This window comes from Barbatula barbatula (assembly GCF_947034865.1).
Source record: "Barbatula barbatula genome assembly, chromosome: 22".
Lineage (NCBI taxonomy): Eukaryota > Metazoa > Chordata > Actinopteri > Cypriniformes > Nemacheilidae > Barbatula > Barbatula barbatula.
Genome location: NC_136785.1, coordinates 3,082,699 through 3,100,691, shown reverse-complemented (window position 1 = coordinate 3,100,691; position 17,993 = coordinate 3,082,699). Strand labels below are relative to the sequence as shown.

The following is a 17,993-nucleotide window of genomic DNA, read 5'->3' as shown; positions in this document are numbered from 1 at the left end:
ACTTTTAAAATGTAAAATAGTATATGTAAAGTACCAGTTTGCGTGCTTTGAATTATATAAAATATATCAGAATTAACCATAATTTGTATATTACAAAAATAAAAGTGCATCTGAAGGTCCATTGGAAGAGCATGATGTTGGGTATGCCAAGGTCACGGGTTCAAATTCCACCTCAAGCTTTATAGAGCTGTTTTGTGCTTCAGATATGAATAAACAACTTAATCGGGTAGAAATATTTCACACATCTTCGCATCTTTTTATGGTTTAAACTACACTAAACTCAAACAAAAGCAAACTATGAAATACTCAAAGACATTTTGGGTATGAAAGTAACTGCGTCTAATACGGCATGAAAAGGTACTTTACATAAGAAGCTGAATTCCACATGGTTTAACATATGCGCTTGAATCAGATATCTGGGATCAGACAGATTAAACCGTATTTACCTCCTGCATACGTCTTTAGGGAGTATTATAACCACATTTAGTCTCAATAGAACAAATTATGGTCTCAAAAATGAAGTATTTATGCTGTTATATGTGAAAGTTTGTTCTCTAGTGGCATGCTGCTTTCCTCTGAGGTGTAGCAAAAAAGCAAAGGGAAGCATATTTGCAAAATCAGGGCAAGCAATTACCAAACCCACCAATCTAGTCTGTCTTTCCTCCTCCCCTTTCCTTTCCGGCATCCCCGCAGAGGGTTTAATGGTCTGGTCGGGAGCCAGCAGCGTTTCTGCAGCAATGCCCTGTAGGTACAAACTACCCAAAGCTGAGATGGAGAGGGCAAATACAATCCTGGTGGAACACATGGTGGAACGTTCTTAGAAACTAATAAAGAACCTTCAAATATATGAGAAATGTCCAGTCGCCTTTGTATCATAGGACACCAAAGTATCAAAGTGTAAAAGTAAGACATATTTAAACTGAATTTAGTGCGACGGGGATTACACATCGCAACAATTACTCTATAGAAATTTAAAATAATTATTGAATAAAAAGAGCCATACAGCAATACACCCAGCTCAGAGATTGTTGAAGAAATTATAAATTGTAAGACAAGGAAAAGGACTTGAAAAGCAAATCAAGACCGACTTGCTTACTGTACATCATTTGCAATGCTTCATGGGAGTTGGTGGTTGCTGGTTAGCTCTGTTGTCGTGATTTTAGTTTCCATGGTATCAGTGACTTCTGTGATTGGTGGATCTCTCTTTAGTATATTGTATATTGTATACATTAGTATACAATATAGTATATTGTATATAGTATATTGTATATTGTTTCCTGCGAATTTGTCTGTTTTGTTTACAAGTAAAACAATAAAAATGTATTTCTCTGTGGGGAAAATTGAGACTATCTGAGCGCTTCTCTTGTGCTCTGAGCCTCTGATGGCCAACATCCTGGTTGAACATTTCCATGTACTCCATCCCATATCTTTTCTCTGATTCTATTTCTCCTCATAATCCTGCTCCCCAAGGCCCTCCTGAACCAGCTAACCACCACCTCCCTTTGGCCCACTTTTCGAAGGTGGGCACACAACTCCCGAAAACAAAAATCCTGCGATGTGTTTTAAAATAGCCTTGTTCTGCCTTTCACCGGATTCTGTTGTGGAGTGAGAAAATGTCAGCGCTGTAACGCGCTACCTCGGTGTGACATTTGGTTCATCCATACCCTGCTATTTGTGGCTTAAAACTACATTTTTGCCCTCTTAGTCATATGAGTGGTGCTAACTCACTGTTTCTCTAACACACACACACCCTTCCTTTCCTCTGAACCAAAAAATGAACATCAAGTAAACCATGACAATGTCATTGATGCGCTTGTGTGTTTCTTTCAGTTCGGGATGCACAATAAATGTTCGTCCATATCGATAATTTATCGTGCATCCCTAATTGAAAGTAACACAAGCGCATCAATCACATGTAATAAATGATAATAAAATTTAGGGCCGATAGATTACAGCCCATAAATCATAAATCATTCCTCTGGTTAAACTTCTATAGCTCCACACAGCTTACAGTTAAAAGACAGTACAGCACTGTCTTTCTGTCATATTCATTCACTTACTGCTATTAGCAAAACACTGTTGATGTAGGTACAGTGTGTAGATATAAATTCATGTGTAAATTATAGGAACAAAATCATATTGTTTAAATCAGTTTGCTGTCTGAATGCTTTCTGTCTTGAGACCTGTTTGTGTCCAATAAGAAATATTTCTTGGTTGCTCGGAACTACATCTAGAATGTGTTTATCGAAACCAGAAAAGTTTGAAGGTTAAAGAATGGTTAACTAGTGTAAACTAGGCTTGGTACATGATTTTCAGGGGAAAATTCGCTGTTTTCTGCAGTCAACGTTTTCAAATTAAAGCAGTTTTTGCCTTTTGTTTCAATCATAGGAATTTTATATTAATATTTAGATGTTGTATATCGGCAAGTATATCGGTTATCGGCTTCCAATGTTAAAGAACTTTCGGCCAAAATGTACATACCGGTACATCCCTACTTTCAATCTCCAGAAATGTTTTGATCAAAACGTTTACGGCAACCTTCCTAGGGGTCACGTCAAGTCAAGTGTGTTCCATACAGCCCAAGCAAGACTTTTAGGGTCAATAAAGACTCGGTTTGAGAGTGAGGGGGTGGAATGAGGGCAGAAAAGGGGTTTAGGGAGGGGGGGATTGTGAGGTTTGGGGACTGACTATCTCATTCCTGTGTAGCTCCCAGGCAACAGACTGCGAGCAATAAAGATACTAAGCGTAACTCACACCAGAACACTGCAACGAACTCATAGACAAAACGATTTTGGATTTGTTTGCCTATTATGACTTTCCGCAACTACCAAACATTCCAGACGTGGCCAAAATAATAGCAATTTATATGTTGAAATTGGCTAATCTTTCAAAAGCCATTGTACCCTTACAAAATGGGGTTACCTATAATAACCACAAATGTATCTTGGTCTTAATAACTATAGTTACACTATTTCTAGTTAAACTCTGGCAATACATAAGGCAACAACCTAAAAAAGAAATGTTGCTATATAAATATAAAAGCTAACTAGAGTCTTTAAAATAATAGAATTTGACATTTTATTGGTTCATTTATTTTTCTAATGGGATTTGCTTTTGACGCCTCGGCACTGTGCGTGACGTGAAAAGAAAATACGCAAACATCTTCCCTTCAGTTGCCATTTTTAATAAAGAAACCCTGCACTCACACCCGTGTACTGTTGGGAGACTTCTCGTTTTGAACGCTACATATTTGGATGCGCGTCCACAGCGGACTGTTTCAATGTAACAACTTTTCGTGGTATTTTCCTCCCAGTGTCGGATAGTTTCTATAGAGACGCCTAGTGTTGCTGCTCGGGCGCTGGAAAGTAACCAATGAGAGGCGGGAGAGCGGGTGTCTGGTTACTCCCTCTCTCTCTCTCTCTCTCTCTCTCTCTCTCTCTCTCTCTCTCTCTCCTGTGAGCAGGAGGGCAAACAGAGAGAAAGAGAGAAAGAGAGAGAGAGAGAGATAGTGCGACCAGGGCTGAAACACACCGACCGCCCGTTTTTAGTTGCGTAAAAATCCTCTCTCCGTTTACGCACCGCTTGCGATCTGCACATTCGCGTTTAGAAGGATTGCGGGATTTCTCTTACGGAGATCATGGACCGTATGGTCGAAACAGATCTTACGAACTAAGACCTGTTGCCAGTTCGACGGGGCTGGTTTTTTATTTCAGGTCTGCTTGTGGATGTGATGCTGGGCTCTTTTTTGCGCACTGGCTGGTAGTTGGCGAGAAGTTTGCGATCGGTAGCGCGTTCATTTGAGAGGTGAGTTTGGCGTTTTGCATCGACACTTCTGCGAAGTTTGATGTCGGAGATTTGAAGTTCTTTTGCTTCGGTCTTTAAACAACGCTCGTAGGTTTGCTTTGGCCGTGAGCGGTTTGAGATGTTTATTTGCGGATCTGTCAAATATGTAATGAAATCAAACTTATATTTCAATTGATCATTTTCGGCGTCTAAGAGAAGGAACGCGTTGGCGGACCTTTAATAGACTAAACGGGGTTAATGTTGCGTCGTTTGATGGTTGGAGGGGTCTAAAGTAACCGCAGGTGTCGGATGTAGCTGATAGAGGGCTTCGACCACCGACTTTATAGGCCTCTTTAACTTTTGAGTGTTAGATGCCAAATCGACAATGTTATTGTTTACATTTTTTGCACATCATTTTAGGATGTTTGTTGGGCATGGATATGATGTCATTAATGTCTTGTGGAACATTTAAATGTACGAAAAAAGAATCAAGTCTTTTCTCAATACCACGGATAAAACATGGTAGGCTACTTGACATATTAACTTTACCAATTGACATTTTTTATCACAAAAAAACAGCTTTTTCACTCAATATTTGGGGTGGATTTAAATGTGTGTGTTCAAATGAACCGTTATACAGAACGCAAATGTTTGCATATTATAGAGCAGATCTTGCTATGTATTATCATCACTTGCATGACTTTCTAAAACTTGGAAACAAAAAAAAAAGATGTGCGAACCAGTGGTATACAGACCAAAACTCACCACATGTACTTTTAAGCATTGTGGTACTCTGAATTGGATCCTAAAGGCTACTTTCATGATCTTGAAGAAATCTCATTCTCCAAAACCCATTTGATTCTCCACAGGTCTATTTGAGATCCAAAACTTGTCGTTTTAGTTTGTTTACATCTGCCACTCCTAATCTAATGACAGTTGGACCCATTTCCTTCCAATACAAACACGAGTCGTCCTCATAAAATTGTACCGCGTGGTTAAGCAGTTGACAGAATTAGCTCTAAAGTTTCTAACTGACTGTGGATGTGTGATTCATCGACCTGCAGTTACAGGGGCCGGTACGACTTCTTGTTTTCTTTTGTGCTGTGGTCTAAAGGTTTGTTTTATCCGGCGCTGGGCTCAAAGAAGCTTTTGTTTCCCATCTCCAGACAGTGGTTACATCTGGATGGTTGGAATGGTTCGGTAATCTTGCATAACATCTCAAAGCAAGACTGCTAGGATCGATGTTTTCATTCAGCCGAAGGGTTGTGGTTTTGTTTTCACTAAATCGCTCCGGAGTTTGTTGTGTTACATGCAAATGGGACGTGCATTTGAACTTGGAATGTAAAAACTGGTTTAGGCTATGGTTTTGGTTACGTGGTGATAAAATCTGAGATAGTTTCGTTATGAGGGAGTTGGTTAAAAGATGGCCTAGTGGCTGTTTTTGTGCACTTTCAGATTAGTCGAATGACATCTAAACGTGACTGGATTATGGTGCTTTTGTGTTATGTAATACGCTGTTTGGATGTGGCATTTGACGGGTGATGATGGAGGAGGAAGGTTGCAAGCATTGACTGGCTTGCTCGTATTACATTTGTGCAAATATTTATTCTTTTTCCTATGTTGAGGTGAATAGGACTTATGTAATTAAGTGTTGATGGTTGACCACAAAAAAAGTTAACATTAAGGATCATTTATGTTTAAAGTCATTTTAAACGGGCTGCAGCGAAGCAAACATGGCCTTAATTTGGAACTTATGGAAGGGTGTCTGCGTCGTTTTTCTCTCTTTGAGTAATAAGATGTAGACACAAGTTGAACGGAATCCTCAGTTTTGATGGCTGCCAGGATCCAACCCCACCCTCGCACCTTTCAACCACCTCTGATTCTAATTCTGCTTTTTACCATGTTATTTTCTTCTGGCCTGCCTCCACCAAGGAAATTCCATCTTCTCTTTACCACAGTTCAGAGCGCTTTTACACACCCGACGGACACAGCTTTTAGTTCGGCTACATTCACCTCGCTCTTAGAAGCGTTTTGCTAACCTCTGCCTTTAAATGTGTCTTTTTTGTCTTTGCCTGTGGTCTTCGGGGAAGCAGTTTTGTTCTTTAATTCTTCCCCGCGTCAGTGTTTTCAGAAACCATTTTAAACAATCGGTCTAGAAAATGAAGTTCGATAGCTTGCTGAGGAATAAATGCATGCGGGTCCAAGCATAGGTCATACACGGTGCTAAGGTCTTGGTGGTATGCTGATGGTGTCTACATTTGACTTTCCTTCATATTTTATTATCTCTATTATAAGTCTGATCTCTTAGAGTGAAAGACACTCAACAAGCCACCATTAATATTACGGGTCACTTATTTTTGTCAGTCATGCTTTACACCTTTTAATGGGATCGTACACACAACAATACATCTGTCACCATTTATTCACCCTCATGACTTTTAAAACCTGTATAGGACTCGGTCTTGTGTGGAATACAAAATATATTTTGAGAAATGTCTCCCATGGGCCCATACAATGTTGTCCACTGTTACTTTATAACTAACGTCCTTCAAAATATCTTTTGTGTTTTGCAAAAGAAAGAAGGTCATATCTTTTTATAAAGGTTGTGCAAACGTTTTTGGGTGAACTTTACATTTCTTGATTTCTTTTCTTTCAGCTGTGCAATAAACAGTCTTTAAAATACCAGTGAATGTTTTTAAGACATCCTCACAGTTCTGTGTTTGGTATGTAGCGTTTTCTTCTAGATGCTCGACATATTTTGGGTTTTTCCTGGAAGGAAACCGATTGAAATGTTGTGATTGGTATGTTGTGAGTTCTTCCAGACTAGATTGCGGTCAAACCAGACTGTCGTTCAGATGTATACCTTTAGCTCATGCTCAACACGCGCCAGGCATTACAGCATGTGACCCTGAGAAATGACAGCAAGCGACTGCCCTATACCAAAGGCCTCTGGTTTATTCTAAAGAGCTACTTTAGAGACATACTGATCACACTATTGGGAGAAGGAAAGAACAACAGATCACAAAACTGATGTCAGAGTTAAAAAATACTTCGTAGGTAGAAATCCCATCTGTATATCTTCCTTTCTTTAGTTGAACACAAATATTTTTTATTAAATCTGTCACTTAATGTGCTCCAATGAATCTCCCAAAACCATGCACATCCATCATAGACTTATCTTGTAAAGTATGATTAACATTTGAGATTATTTAGCAAGACTGAAACCAAAACAAACCCACAAAACTGCTAAATTGTTTAGTCACAGGACCCCAAAGAGATTAGAGAGAAGAATTTAGCTCTCTTATAGGGTTTATGTTTGTCAAGTAAGTTTAAAATATGAATCTATTATTATAGTCTTTTTTCTTTTACTCTGATTTCCCTGGTTATCTTTTATGATGTATGTACTTGGCATCTCAATAAAGCGATATTTAAAAAGAAATGTTGTTTGTGTTCAGCTTAAGAAAAGCAAGACATACAACTGGATCTTCAAGAGATCTTGAATGACAGAAGACAATCAAAGAGGAGCGGACTGACGTCTTTTGGTCCCCATGACAACCTTGTTATTACCGGGAATGAGAGGAAGTTAAGTCTTAAGAGGCAGAGATGAGCTCAGAAATGATAGACTCGCTCGAGAACGAACAATCAAGATGAGCTTGCCCAAGTAAAGTGATGGAATAAGAAAAAAGACTTTAAGGGCAGAGGGTGGCCATCTGATGACTCATACAGGATAAAAAGGGAGTTCTGCCTTGTTAAAGTGTGTGTGTTTTGTTTTCACTGCTGAAAATATGTAGCGATTCATCATTGTGGAGTAATCTGGTCCTTCCAGTCCACTGCATTTACTGCACCATATCCACCAGAGCAGACAATAAGCTACTGTTCTGCTTCTCATTTGGAACATGTGTGGAACGTGTTGTTATGGCCTAAAGTTCAGTTACAATTTTAAAGGCCATTGCATATCGAGTCCAAAATTTGCGTCTGAAATTTCTGCACGCTAAAAAATAAATCTGATATTTTTGACTGGCATCAGAACCCAGATACTTTGTTGCAACTTAATACGGAAGTAACAAATAAAACTTGAAATATATTTCCGACCGTTTTCTGCATAACATTAGGTAACATTATTAAAGGGATAGTTTACCCAAACATTTTAATTCTGTTATCACCTTCAAGTCGTTCCAAACCTGTGTAAGTTTCGTTGTTAACTAGTGTTCTGTTAAAAAATATATATTTGGAAGAATGTTTGTAACCAAACGGTACTGGGGCACTATTAACTTCCATAGTTAAGAAAAAACTGCTATGGTAGTCAATAGTGCCCCAGATAGTTTAGTTTCGCACATTCTTAAAAATGTCGTCTTTTGTGTTCAACAAAACCATGTACATTTTTAGGTGAACTATCCCTTTAACTTGACAGTTTTTAAACCAATAACAGAAGTGAGATTTAAAGAGATCATTGTCTTATTTCTTCCCCTGTATGACTGTGTCTCTTCTGCAGAACACAAAAGAACAATGAAGGTAATATTTTGAAGAATATTGGTAACCAAACAACACTGACCCCCATTGACTTTCATTATATGGACGCAAAACCATTTCTCATTTGTCAAAATATCTTCTTTTGTGTTCCACCGAAGAACGAGGTTTTGAATAAATGATGACAGAATTTGTATTTGTGGGCGAACTATTCCTCTCGGCTGTCTGTGGTGTTTGTTGAATTGTTAGTGTATGTCAGATGGGCGTTGTGGCTGTTTCTTTTTTAAGAAGGCGTGCGTAAAAAGTTCAGATGTTTTTTTTTATTCCATGTCTGGTTTTGATGTGCGTGTGAATAGTCACTGGGATTTTACAGAGTGAAATATTGTATGTGACTTCCAAAATACTCATTTCGTTTAAGCACGGCTGTTTTTAGCTTTAGTAAATATACATGATAATCACAATATTTATTTGTTGTGTTGCATTCAGTTTTTTCTGTATCTGTGACCCGTCAGAACAGACCTTAGTCCGATTGTTAGGCTGCGACGGTCCCATTGAGTAATCGCTCGTTGAAATGAGAGGAAGCACTTTTGTCTAATAAAAAGGTCGTGTTTTATGTCATACAAGTATTTTAGGTCTCAAACTGTGATGTGTTTTTGGAAAATGTGTGGTTGAGGCAATCCAGGCTCTCGGGTTTGACTTATTTTAACAGACAGAGAAGGGGCGGGGGTGCAGGGAGCCAGCAAAGGATGCTGGGAAATCGGAATGTTTCTTTCCTTTCCCCTGTCAAAAGCATCTCCAAGAAAGATTTTCGGTTCAACTTACTGGCACCAGTTTTTAGAATTACAAATGATTAAACCGGCTCCAACCACGGATTAATGTTATGAGAAAATGAAACATCCTCTCTATCGGGCTTTGGTGATTCGTTGAAAAGGTTTTTTCATGCTTCTAGAGTTTTATCCGTGAATGTGCGTTCTGCCAAATCCTGCAATAGAATGGAAAATACGGTCTAAAATGATGATTCTCCCCTCAAGCATTCATGGGAAAAACAGAGCGTATGTATCATCTGGAAGATGAATCAAAACAAGCACTGTTCAACTCTTTCTTTAACCTTGTCCTCCTATTTTGTCTGTGCACTTCCGAAATCTCAGCTTTGTGCTTGAGATGCGAGTATTGCTTCTGCGTAAGGGTGGTCACCTGGGTGCGTGTAGCATGATCAAATATCACGTTTAAGGGATTAATACTTGTAAAATCCTCTGAACTGTGACCAGGAAAGCTGACTACGCTTATTGTTTTCTTTCCCCAGTTTGCGCTGTATTGGGGGAATAACTTTGCCCCAGACCTCCGATTCATTGCTGCTGTTTTTACAGTGCTGTCTAATGGCTTAAAGTTTCATCTTGCAGCCCGTTTCTTTTGATTTTAGAAGATCTTGGATCTCCATATTTGATACTTCAACTTTTCATGCTTTCAATCATTAATGCAGTGTCTTCCCAGGCCGTTTTTGGAAACACAGCTCCTTAAACCGTTTTCACTGACTAGGTTGTTGGCACATGACGTCACAGCACTGCGCGAAGTGCCGATGGAGGGTTTTTCTACGTAGGAATTCAAACTCAAATGAGCTGTGTTTTGTATCGTTTTTGACAGTTCAAATCGATCAAACCATGAAAGGTGTTTTTATTGTGTAGCAAAAGTTGATGTTCATGAAGAGGGAAAATGCGAGTATCCACGTGGTTTGTAAACCTGAATCTACGGTTGGGATGAGCCGAGCCGGATGACTTTCTAAAACGCTTTACGAGGTAAACGTACCGAAACAACGACCACTTAAAAACAAATTTCTATTAAACCTTAATTGTAAAAATCTCTAGTTACTGTTAAAAGAACAAGCACTTATTCCAGGAATAGGAATAGTCTCACGTTAAGCTTGCTACTCATTAAAGTTCATTATAAAGAAACCACATAGCGTGACTAAAGGCAGCGACAAACTGAGAACGTAACACTTGTCTTTTATTGTGATATCATTGATAAACAAATGTATTTATTTTGGTGTTCCGTGGTTGTTGTTTGCTACGTTAAGCTGTTTCTTTATAATGGACTTCTGGGGAAGAAACGCTTAAAGCGACATTTTTAACTTTATCCATTTAATAAGGTCTTGTTCCTTTAACAGAAACATAGGTACTTTGAGTTTGTGATAGTGAATTCCTATGGAGGAAAACCACTTGCTGCCCTCCAGCTGCGCCTCGCGTGTCATAAAAACCACGTGATTGGACACGACCTATTGACATCACAAGGAAATTAACATACCAGCCGTGTTTACAAAACAACGCCTATTTGGTGTTTGACTACATTTCAATTGCGGAGAACCAGCAGGCAAGCACTTATATATATATATATATATATCATATACAAACATTAAGGGCACACCAGTAAAACGTGTTAAATATTTACAGGATAAGAAATGTGATGGAAGACTATATCACTAAATTGTTTTTGGAGCAAAGACAAATTAAGTGAGAAAAAAGAAATGCAATTGAAGTTTACAGTTTGTCCTTTTAATTCTTTCATACATGAACATGAATATAACCTCAGTCAGGATGCTGTGCTTTCTTTGCACTTTTATTGCACATTAAAACCCATATGATACCCAAATGATGGTGAAATGGACGTTTCTATTGACAGGAGAAGTTAAAGTCACCCTGAGCAACCCCTCGGGTGATGGAGCTTTGCGTTATTGCAAATGTCATGGGCTACGTTCACAGAGAATTATAAAATGTTTCTGAAAATGCATTTGGATAAAAGCATCTGCCATTAATGTAAATGCAAACTCCGATGTGCTTGGGTCGAGAGCATGGGATTTTAGAAAGCTTAACTTGATAATGATCAAATGTTTTGTGTATACTATCTATACTATTTTTGGAAGTTATATACAGGTTATAAAAGTTCAAATTTCTCGCGTGCTTTAGTATTTTAGATGCATGTTGTTTAAAATTGTCTTGCTTTTTAAGCAACTCATGAGTCAGCTCTCTTAAAGGGATAGGCCGCCCACAAATGTAAACTCGTTCTCATCGTTTACTCACCCCCTTGTCGTGTCAAACCTGTATGACTTTCTTTCTCCTGCACAACACAACATATTTGAAAGAAAGTTGGTAACCAAACGTAGTTTGCGCAGGCACACATTCACTTCAATGCAAGTGAACGGGTGCTGGTCAACAACATTTTTGAAAAAATCTTCTTGTGTTCTGCATAAAAACAGGAAAGTCGTGCAGGTTTGAAATGACAAGAGTGTGAGTAAATGATGACATAATTGTCATTTATGGGTGAACTACCACTTAACAAAAGATGCTATAAAATGCAGAGAGGAACCCCCCAAAACCATACATCTAAAGGTTCTTATAAGTGCTATTTGTTCTGTTTTCTACTATCTGGTTACAACTTACAGTAAGGTTGTATTTGTTAACATTAGTAAATACATTAACTACGCTATTAACTATGATTACTTTAATCATTTACTAAAATTAAAAAGGCTGTAAAATTGTTGTTCATTCATTTCAGTCCATTAATGTTACAACCTCACCGTAAAGTGTTACCAGTATTCCTGTAGTGCGCTCTTCTTTTGCTCTATGCATTCTGTCAAAATTGGTAGAATCGTCATAATTTTGTGTTGCATAGAGAATATTTGCATGAAAGGTAGAAGATAATTTGTCATTCCAAACACACCCATAATCTCACGCTGTAGAGATTGACACAGTGGTCCACATCACCCTGAGAAATGGGGGAACGCATTCCACACAGGGTCTGTGTTAGAATAACAAAAGCTCAGAAAAACAATCTGCATACGATAGCTGTGCACACAGAACTAATGAAGCATACGAGAGGTGTTTGAAATGCACTTTCCTCCCCTCGTTTCCCTCTTTTAGAGAGTTTCTCGTCCCCTGTGTGCATTCCTGCATAAATACATGCTTATCTGTGGCTCTTTTTGTCTGTAATGTGGAATGACCCCTTGTCTCTCTCTCTCTCTCTCTCTCTCTCTCTCTCTCTCTCTCTCTCTCTCTCTCTCTCTCTGTCTCTGTCTCTGTCTCTGTCTCTCTGTCTCTCTCTCTCTGTCTCTCTCTCTCTGTCTCTCTCTCTCTGTCTCTCTCTCTCTGTCTCTCTCTCTCTGTCTCTCTCTCTCTGTCTCTCTGTCTCTCTGTCTCTCTCTCTCTGTCTCTCTGTCTCTCTGTCTCTCTGTCTCTCTCTCTCTGTCTCTCTCTCTGTCTCTCTGTCTCTCTCTCTCTGTCTCTCTCTCTGTCTCTCTGTCTCTCTCTCTCTGTCTCTCTGTCTCTCTCTCTCTGTCTCTCTCTCTCTCTCTGTCTCTCTCTCTCTCTCTCTCTGTCTCTCTGTCTCTCTCTCTGTCTCTTTCTCTGTCTCTTTCTCTGTCTCTCTCTCTGTCTCTCTCTCTGTCTCTCTCTCTGTCTCTCTGTCTCTCTGTCTCTCTCTCTCTCTCTCTTTGAGGCCGTGAGTATGATGTATAAATGGGGATTTGACGCAGCTAAAAGCAGCCTAACAAATCAGAGTTTTATATGGATGGGTTTTACATATACCTAGTTTGAGCTTTGCTTTTATGCACCATGTTGCTGATGCAGTTTTGAGCAACATGTCCCAATTCCATCTGTTTTTCCCATGTGCTCTCACACTTTCGGGACAGAACTTCTAAACGTTTCCTGACAACACACCACTGTGATGTTTCCTGCGTGCACACGCCGCTTGAAAACTCCGACTCCACTTTTCAATTGAAATGTGACAAAAAGCGTTTAGGCAGCCCCGTGTAATGCCCGCTCGGAAGTAATCCTTTAAACCCTGAGCTTCCCCCGTCTCTCTTTCCTCGCAGCCTGCTGGGATTTCCAGGGGTTTACAACTCTTTGTCTTTACAGCTGTGGCAGCAGCGCAGAGGTTTGGACATAATGACAAACAATTTCACCGCAAGAAGTGTAACTGACTCCACCCAAGACGATTAGACGTGATGCGACACGAATTCATTTGTGTCTTTTTTTGTGACATCATGAACTTCCTTATTTGCATTATTTACATCAGCAGGTCAATTGAAGGAATAGCGGTTGAAAAAGATATGTACTAGACATTTATATATGTACAGGTGTAAAGCGGACGTGTTTACAGAGTTAACTGCTGTATGTATAAAAAATTGTGTGTCGAAAGAATGGCACTGATGTGTTTTTTTCTATCCGCAGGCACCATGCATGTGTCTCTGGCCGAGGCCCTGCAGGTGAGAGGCGGACCCCTGCAGGAAGAGGAGGTCTGGGCCGTCCTGAATCAGTGCGCTGAAAGCCTCCATGAACTCCTCCGCAGAGGTAAATCGTCATCTATCTCGCACAACAGTGAGAACTTCCTTGTTTCTCAAAGGTACTTGGCTGAAAGCTTTAGGCCTTGGACCGGAGTGAAACTATCAGAGACCTTGAATGACAGCCTAATATTTGGAGTGGAGAACAAAATGCTGATAAAACGCATCCAGAAGCATTCAGCTGCCTGCTCAAGGTTTTTCTTTGTTTTTTTTGGGAACTTTTGTTACATAAGTGTTACATAAACGCAGTGCAAACACCAGTAAACCCCAACTCTAGAAATGTAAATAAGTGAATTGTCTATGTAGGCAAAATTGTAGATGTCAAGGTTGTATTTGTGTGTAAGCGCCTTTGATACACAGCATTGGTGCCTATGTAGATTCAATTAGTATGTTTTTTTAGGTTTCCTTGCAGTCAGTGTGCTCTTGTGGGCACTACAAACATGAATCTTTAGCTTCTTAAACTAAGGTTTTCAAGAGATGTGCCTAGAATGAAGTCTTGTGGTGTTGTGTAGGGATCTAAAAGCTCTCCAGCTCTTGAGTTTGTGTTGCCAAGGAACATGTTGCATTATTTCGGTCCTTGTGTTTCACGAAACACTTCTGCGGTGCCTTCGGTTTGTAAAATATTGGGGTTTACATTTATGTTCAGAATCTAGAGAATTTCTCACATTTTTGGGTTTAGTTAAGTTTTTTTCTCCAACTTCCACATTTTTCTCCGTTCACCTGGTTTCTCTGGTTTGGTCAGATTGTAACATTTTCTGTTTTCTTTACTTTGGATATTCTCAAGGTTACGGTCAGCACATGTGGACAATAAACCATGGTTTTGTAATAGTAAAAGTGCCAGTAGTTGGATATTATGACTTTACAATGAATAAAACCCAAAAACTAGGTACTATATCTAAAGTGTGTAGGGATATAAAAATGCATTTCATTGTTGTGCCGCTTGTTTTACACCCTATGACTTGTTTACAATTGAAGAGTTTATTTGCAGAAACATAACTCATAACAACAAAATGGTTCTATTGGAAAAAGCTATCATAATGGTGTTTTAATGGAAACTATTAGAATTTCTTCGATGGTTTCTGTTGTTTTTAGAAGGGACATGAGTTAAAAAAAGATAATAATGTTAAGGGGATGGTCCCAGAATGTAATGTGTTGCCTTGCAATAATAATAATACTAATAATAATAATAATTACAAAATAATAAAAAAACACATATGCTAAAAAGCTGATGCAGTTACCTCACAAAAAAAACTTTAAAAAACTCCCCATATTTTACTCACCCTCAAGGTATCCTAACTGGGTGTTGATTTTAAGCTCCAAAAAGTGGATCCATGTTCTTCCGGCAAATGACACTGACGAAATCTCCCGCCAGTAGATGCTATCCTATTGGTGATGTTTGTCACTGGAACTTACAACACGCCCCCGCCTTCTGCCGGAAGAACAAGCCACTGGTTCAGGCGCATTCGAAAGATGATGGAAGCTAGACATCAACGTTAATAGCTCTGTCAATATGGATATTTATCTTAAACAAACTCATCCATTCACTTCAGGAGGGGCTTGTTAAGACCACGGAGCCGTGTCAAGCAGTTCTTTGGTCGATGGATGGAGCTTCAAAAAATCAACACTCGTTCACTCCCATTCTACCGCTTGGAAGCAAAATGATACGTGGTATTATAACTCTGACTGGATTATTCTTTTAGAAGAAAACCATATTCAGTTCAGTTACCTTGAGTGTGAATAAAACATGGGGAAATTTTGTTTTGGTAGGGAAATATCCCAATCCAATGACTCAAAAACATAACAGCCTTTTCATCTGAAGACCAAACCCCAATGCCGTCATCCCTCGGTTGGTATTGACTCGTCTGCTAAATACTCAATTCGTTTGTTTGTGTTTAGCATTGTCCTCAACTAATTCACACCTAACACTTCACTGTTATTTATGAGAAGGTTACTCAGCCTGCGTCCATTCACCGGCCCTCAGAATGGGCTGTTGTGTCACCCCTGTGAACAAAACCTCCTTTATTGTCCCTTCTGACCAGTATCCTAAAGAGCAGATTGGTGGGCCGTCGGAGGAGTCTGACTTCATGCCAAGTCTTATAGACCGATATCTGCTGACGTTCCTGTCAAGATGCACAGACCTTTCTCATGGTCAGGGCACAATTCTCATTCTGTTGGTCCCTCATTCAGCAGGCCTGGCCGTTAGCCAGCGGGTTTGAAGATAAATCGCTCTTGTCTTGAGGGTTGACCGAGACGATGATGACAAAGATGATGTAGAAGCTTCGGTATGTGTTTGCAGGAGGATGCAGGGCTCCCCTCGTCTCACAGAAGCTTGTTATCTGGCCTCGAGTCGCTGGGGTGAAAATTTGCTGGCGAAGGTCCCTCTTGACAGAGTATGCTGAAATTCACAGCCCCACAGTACAGGCTAGGGATACGACTCGAGCGAGTCAGCAAGTTACCCATTTAGTCGAAAACCATGAGCTTGCGTTTTATATCAGGCTATAAAAAAATAATTGTTGCACTTTTTTTAACCAAGCCTTGTCTGGCTAAAGCACAGCGGAAGGCCATATATATTCTTTTCTTTTTTACTTTAAACAAGTACATAAAAAAATCAGTTTCCAAAAACGGTATTCTCAACAGCGCGCTTACAAAAATGATTTAAAAGTTGTGCCGTTACCATTTTGCGTGAAATGTCAGTTTGACATCATTTGATTGACTTCAACCCACAATGAAGTATGTAACCTGCAGTTTCAAACACAGATGGCAATAGAAAGGCAAATTATACTAATTGCAGCTTAAATGTGTTATTTTCTTGAGGATCTATTGACAAAAATGCAATATAATATACATAATTATGTCTTCAGAGGTGTATAAAGACCTTACTCAATGAAGAATAATGTTTTATTACCTTAAATGAACTTTTTCTATCTACATACACCGTGGGTCCCCTTGCATGTAATTCGCCATGTTGTTTCTCCAGTAGGCGTAAATGGACAAACTGCTCTACAGATCGTGTTTTGTAAAACATTTTCTCCTTCCGCAAAGAAGCAAAAACTTGACAACATGTTAGCATTGTTTTTGTCGCTGTAGTGCTTCGACAAGGGAGAGCGGTGGACTGAACCGTTGGTTGCAATTCACGACCTCACCGCTTGATGCTGCTAAATTTCATACACTGGTCCTTTAAAGTGTATTTGAGTATATAAATTATTTCATGTTTACTAAGCATGGTTGTTTAAAAGTGTTGTCTCATTGCTTTTTGGTTTGGCGTTTTAATATGGTGGAAAGTAGGAATTTAGATCATTAGATTAGAAGTTCTTATGCACTTATCTTCAACATCTAAAATAAACGAATACTGACGATATACGCAGATGCCCAAGTCTGTAGACTGCACATTTCTTTTTCTGTAGCTTACGTAGTGCGCTGTATTTCGCGTTATTAACTGAAATTTTATTCTGTTACGCCATTCTCAGAAAACCAGACACAGATTGTCCAAATGTGCTTCTTGCAGTTTGTGAGGTTATTTTTAGTCTACTTGTTGGGCACAATGATGACCAACCTTGTGTGTGATAAGACTTTATCTGGCCTATCCGATTGCTTACTATGAGTTATGTCCGACTGCTTCATCTTTGCTTCCTTGAATAACCAGACCTCTCTGGGCTCGATCACAGACCTGAACTAGTTTCCTCAATTTTCAACAATTTCAAAATTGAAGTTAAATGTCGCTCGAGATGTTATCTGTTTGGGTTGGTGGTGTGGCATGTATATCATTCGAATAAAAGATGGGAATACCCGTTTTACTCCAGCTACTGTGCCTTCACAATGAGGTCCAAACCATGACCAGACGCTTTCCACAGGAAACGTGTGTTTACTTTGAGAATTCCAGCGCTTTATAGCATCGCAGCTTGAATTTCATTTCTTCAAGGTTTCTTGCGTGCTCTTTAAAAGCGTTTGCCAGTATAAGCAAGAAGAAGATGGTCGACTAAGCAAGTAGATTATAAATGACAGTCTTGTCTTAGAGATTTTCTTAGAGATGCAGAACCATTCTTCTGCTTTTATGTGACAGTCCCGATGAAATACAAACAAAACAAAGTTGAAGTCATAAAAGAGATTGTTTGAAAGCGGTTCCACAGCTTCACTCAATGTTAATAAGAAGTAAATGAATTATGTCTGTACAGCTGTGTGGTTTTTAACCGCAGGGCTCGCTTCAGTCGAGAAACCTCAGCTGAACTCAAGAGCTTCATTGTTTTGCTCAAAAAAGAGGAAAGAACATCAAAAGGACAAACGCAGTGTCATATAGAATCGTCCTTTTGAGAGAGATCCTAGGGGCCTCGTATTTCAAGGAAATGACACTGGTTCATAAAGCAATGTGGCTCTTTATTGCGTCTTTGTCTGAATGAAAATACGTTTTCCACCACCG

At 39.3% G+C, this 17,993-nt stretch overlaps 1 protein-coding gene across 4 annotated transcripts in view; it reads left to right on the top strand.

The window, feature by feature from the left end:
- Positions 1 to 3,473: 3,473 nt before the first annotated feature.
- Positions 3,474 to 17,993, top strand: part of ptpn13 (protein tyrosine phosphatase non-receptor type 13) — a 47,339-nt gene continuing 32,819 nt past the window's right edge. For all 4 annotated transcript variants that reach the window (XM_079486806.1, XM_079486807.1, XM_079486805.1 and 1 more), the window contains exons 1-2: positions 3,474 to 3,804; positions 13,470 to 13,589. In XM_079486806.1, coding sequence (XP_079342932.1) covers positions 13,475 to 13,589 — 115 coding nt within the window. In that variant the 5' untranslated portion in view covers positions 3,474 to 3,804; positions 13,470 to 13,474. The remainder of the gene's footprint in view (positions 3,805 to 13,469; positions 13,590 to 17,993) is intronic.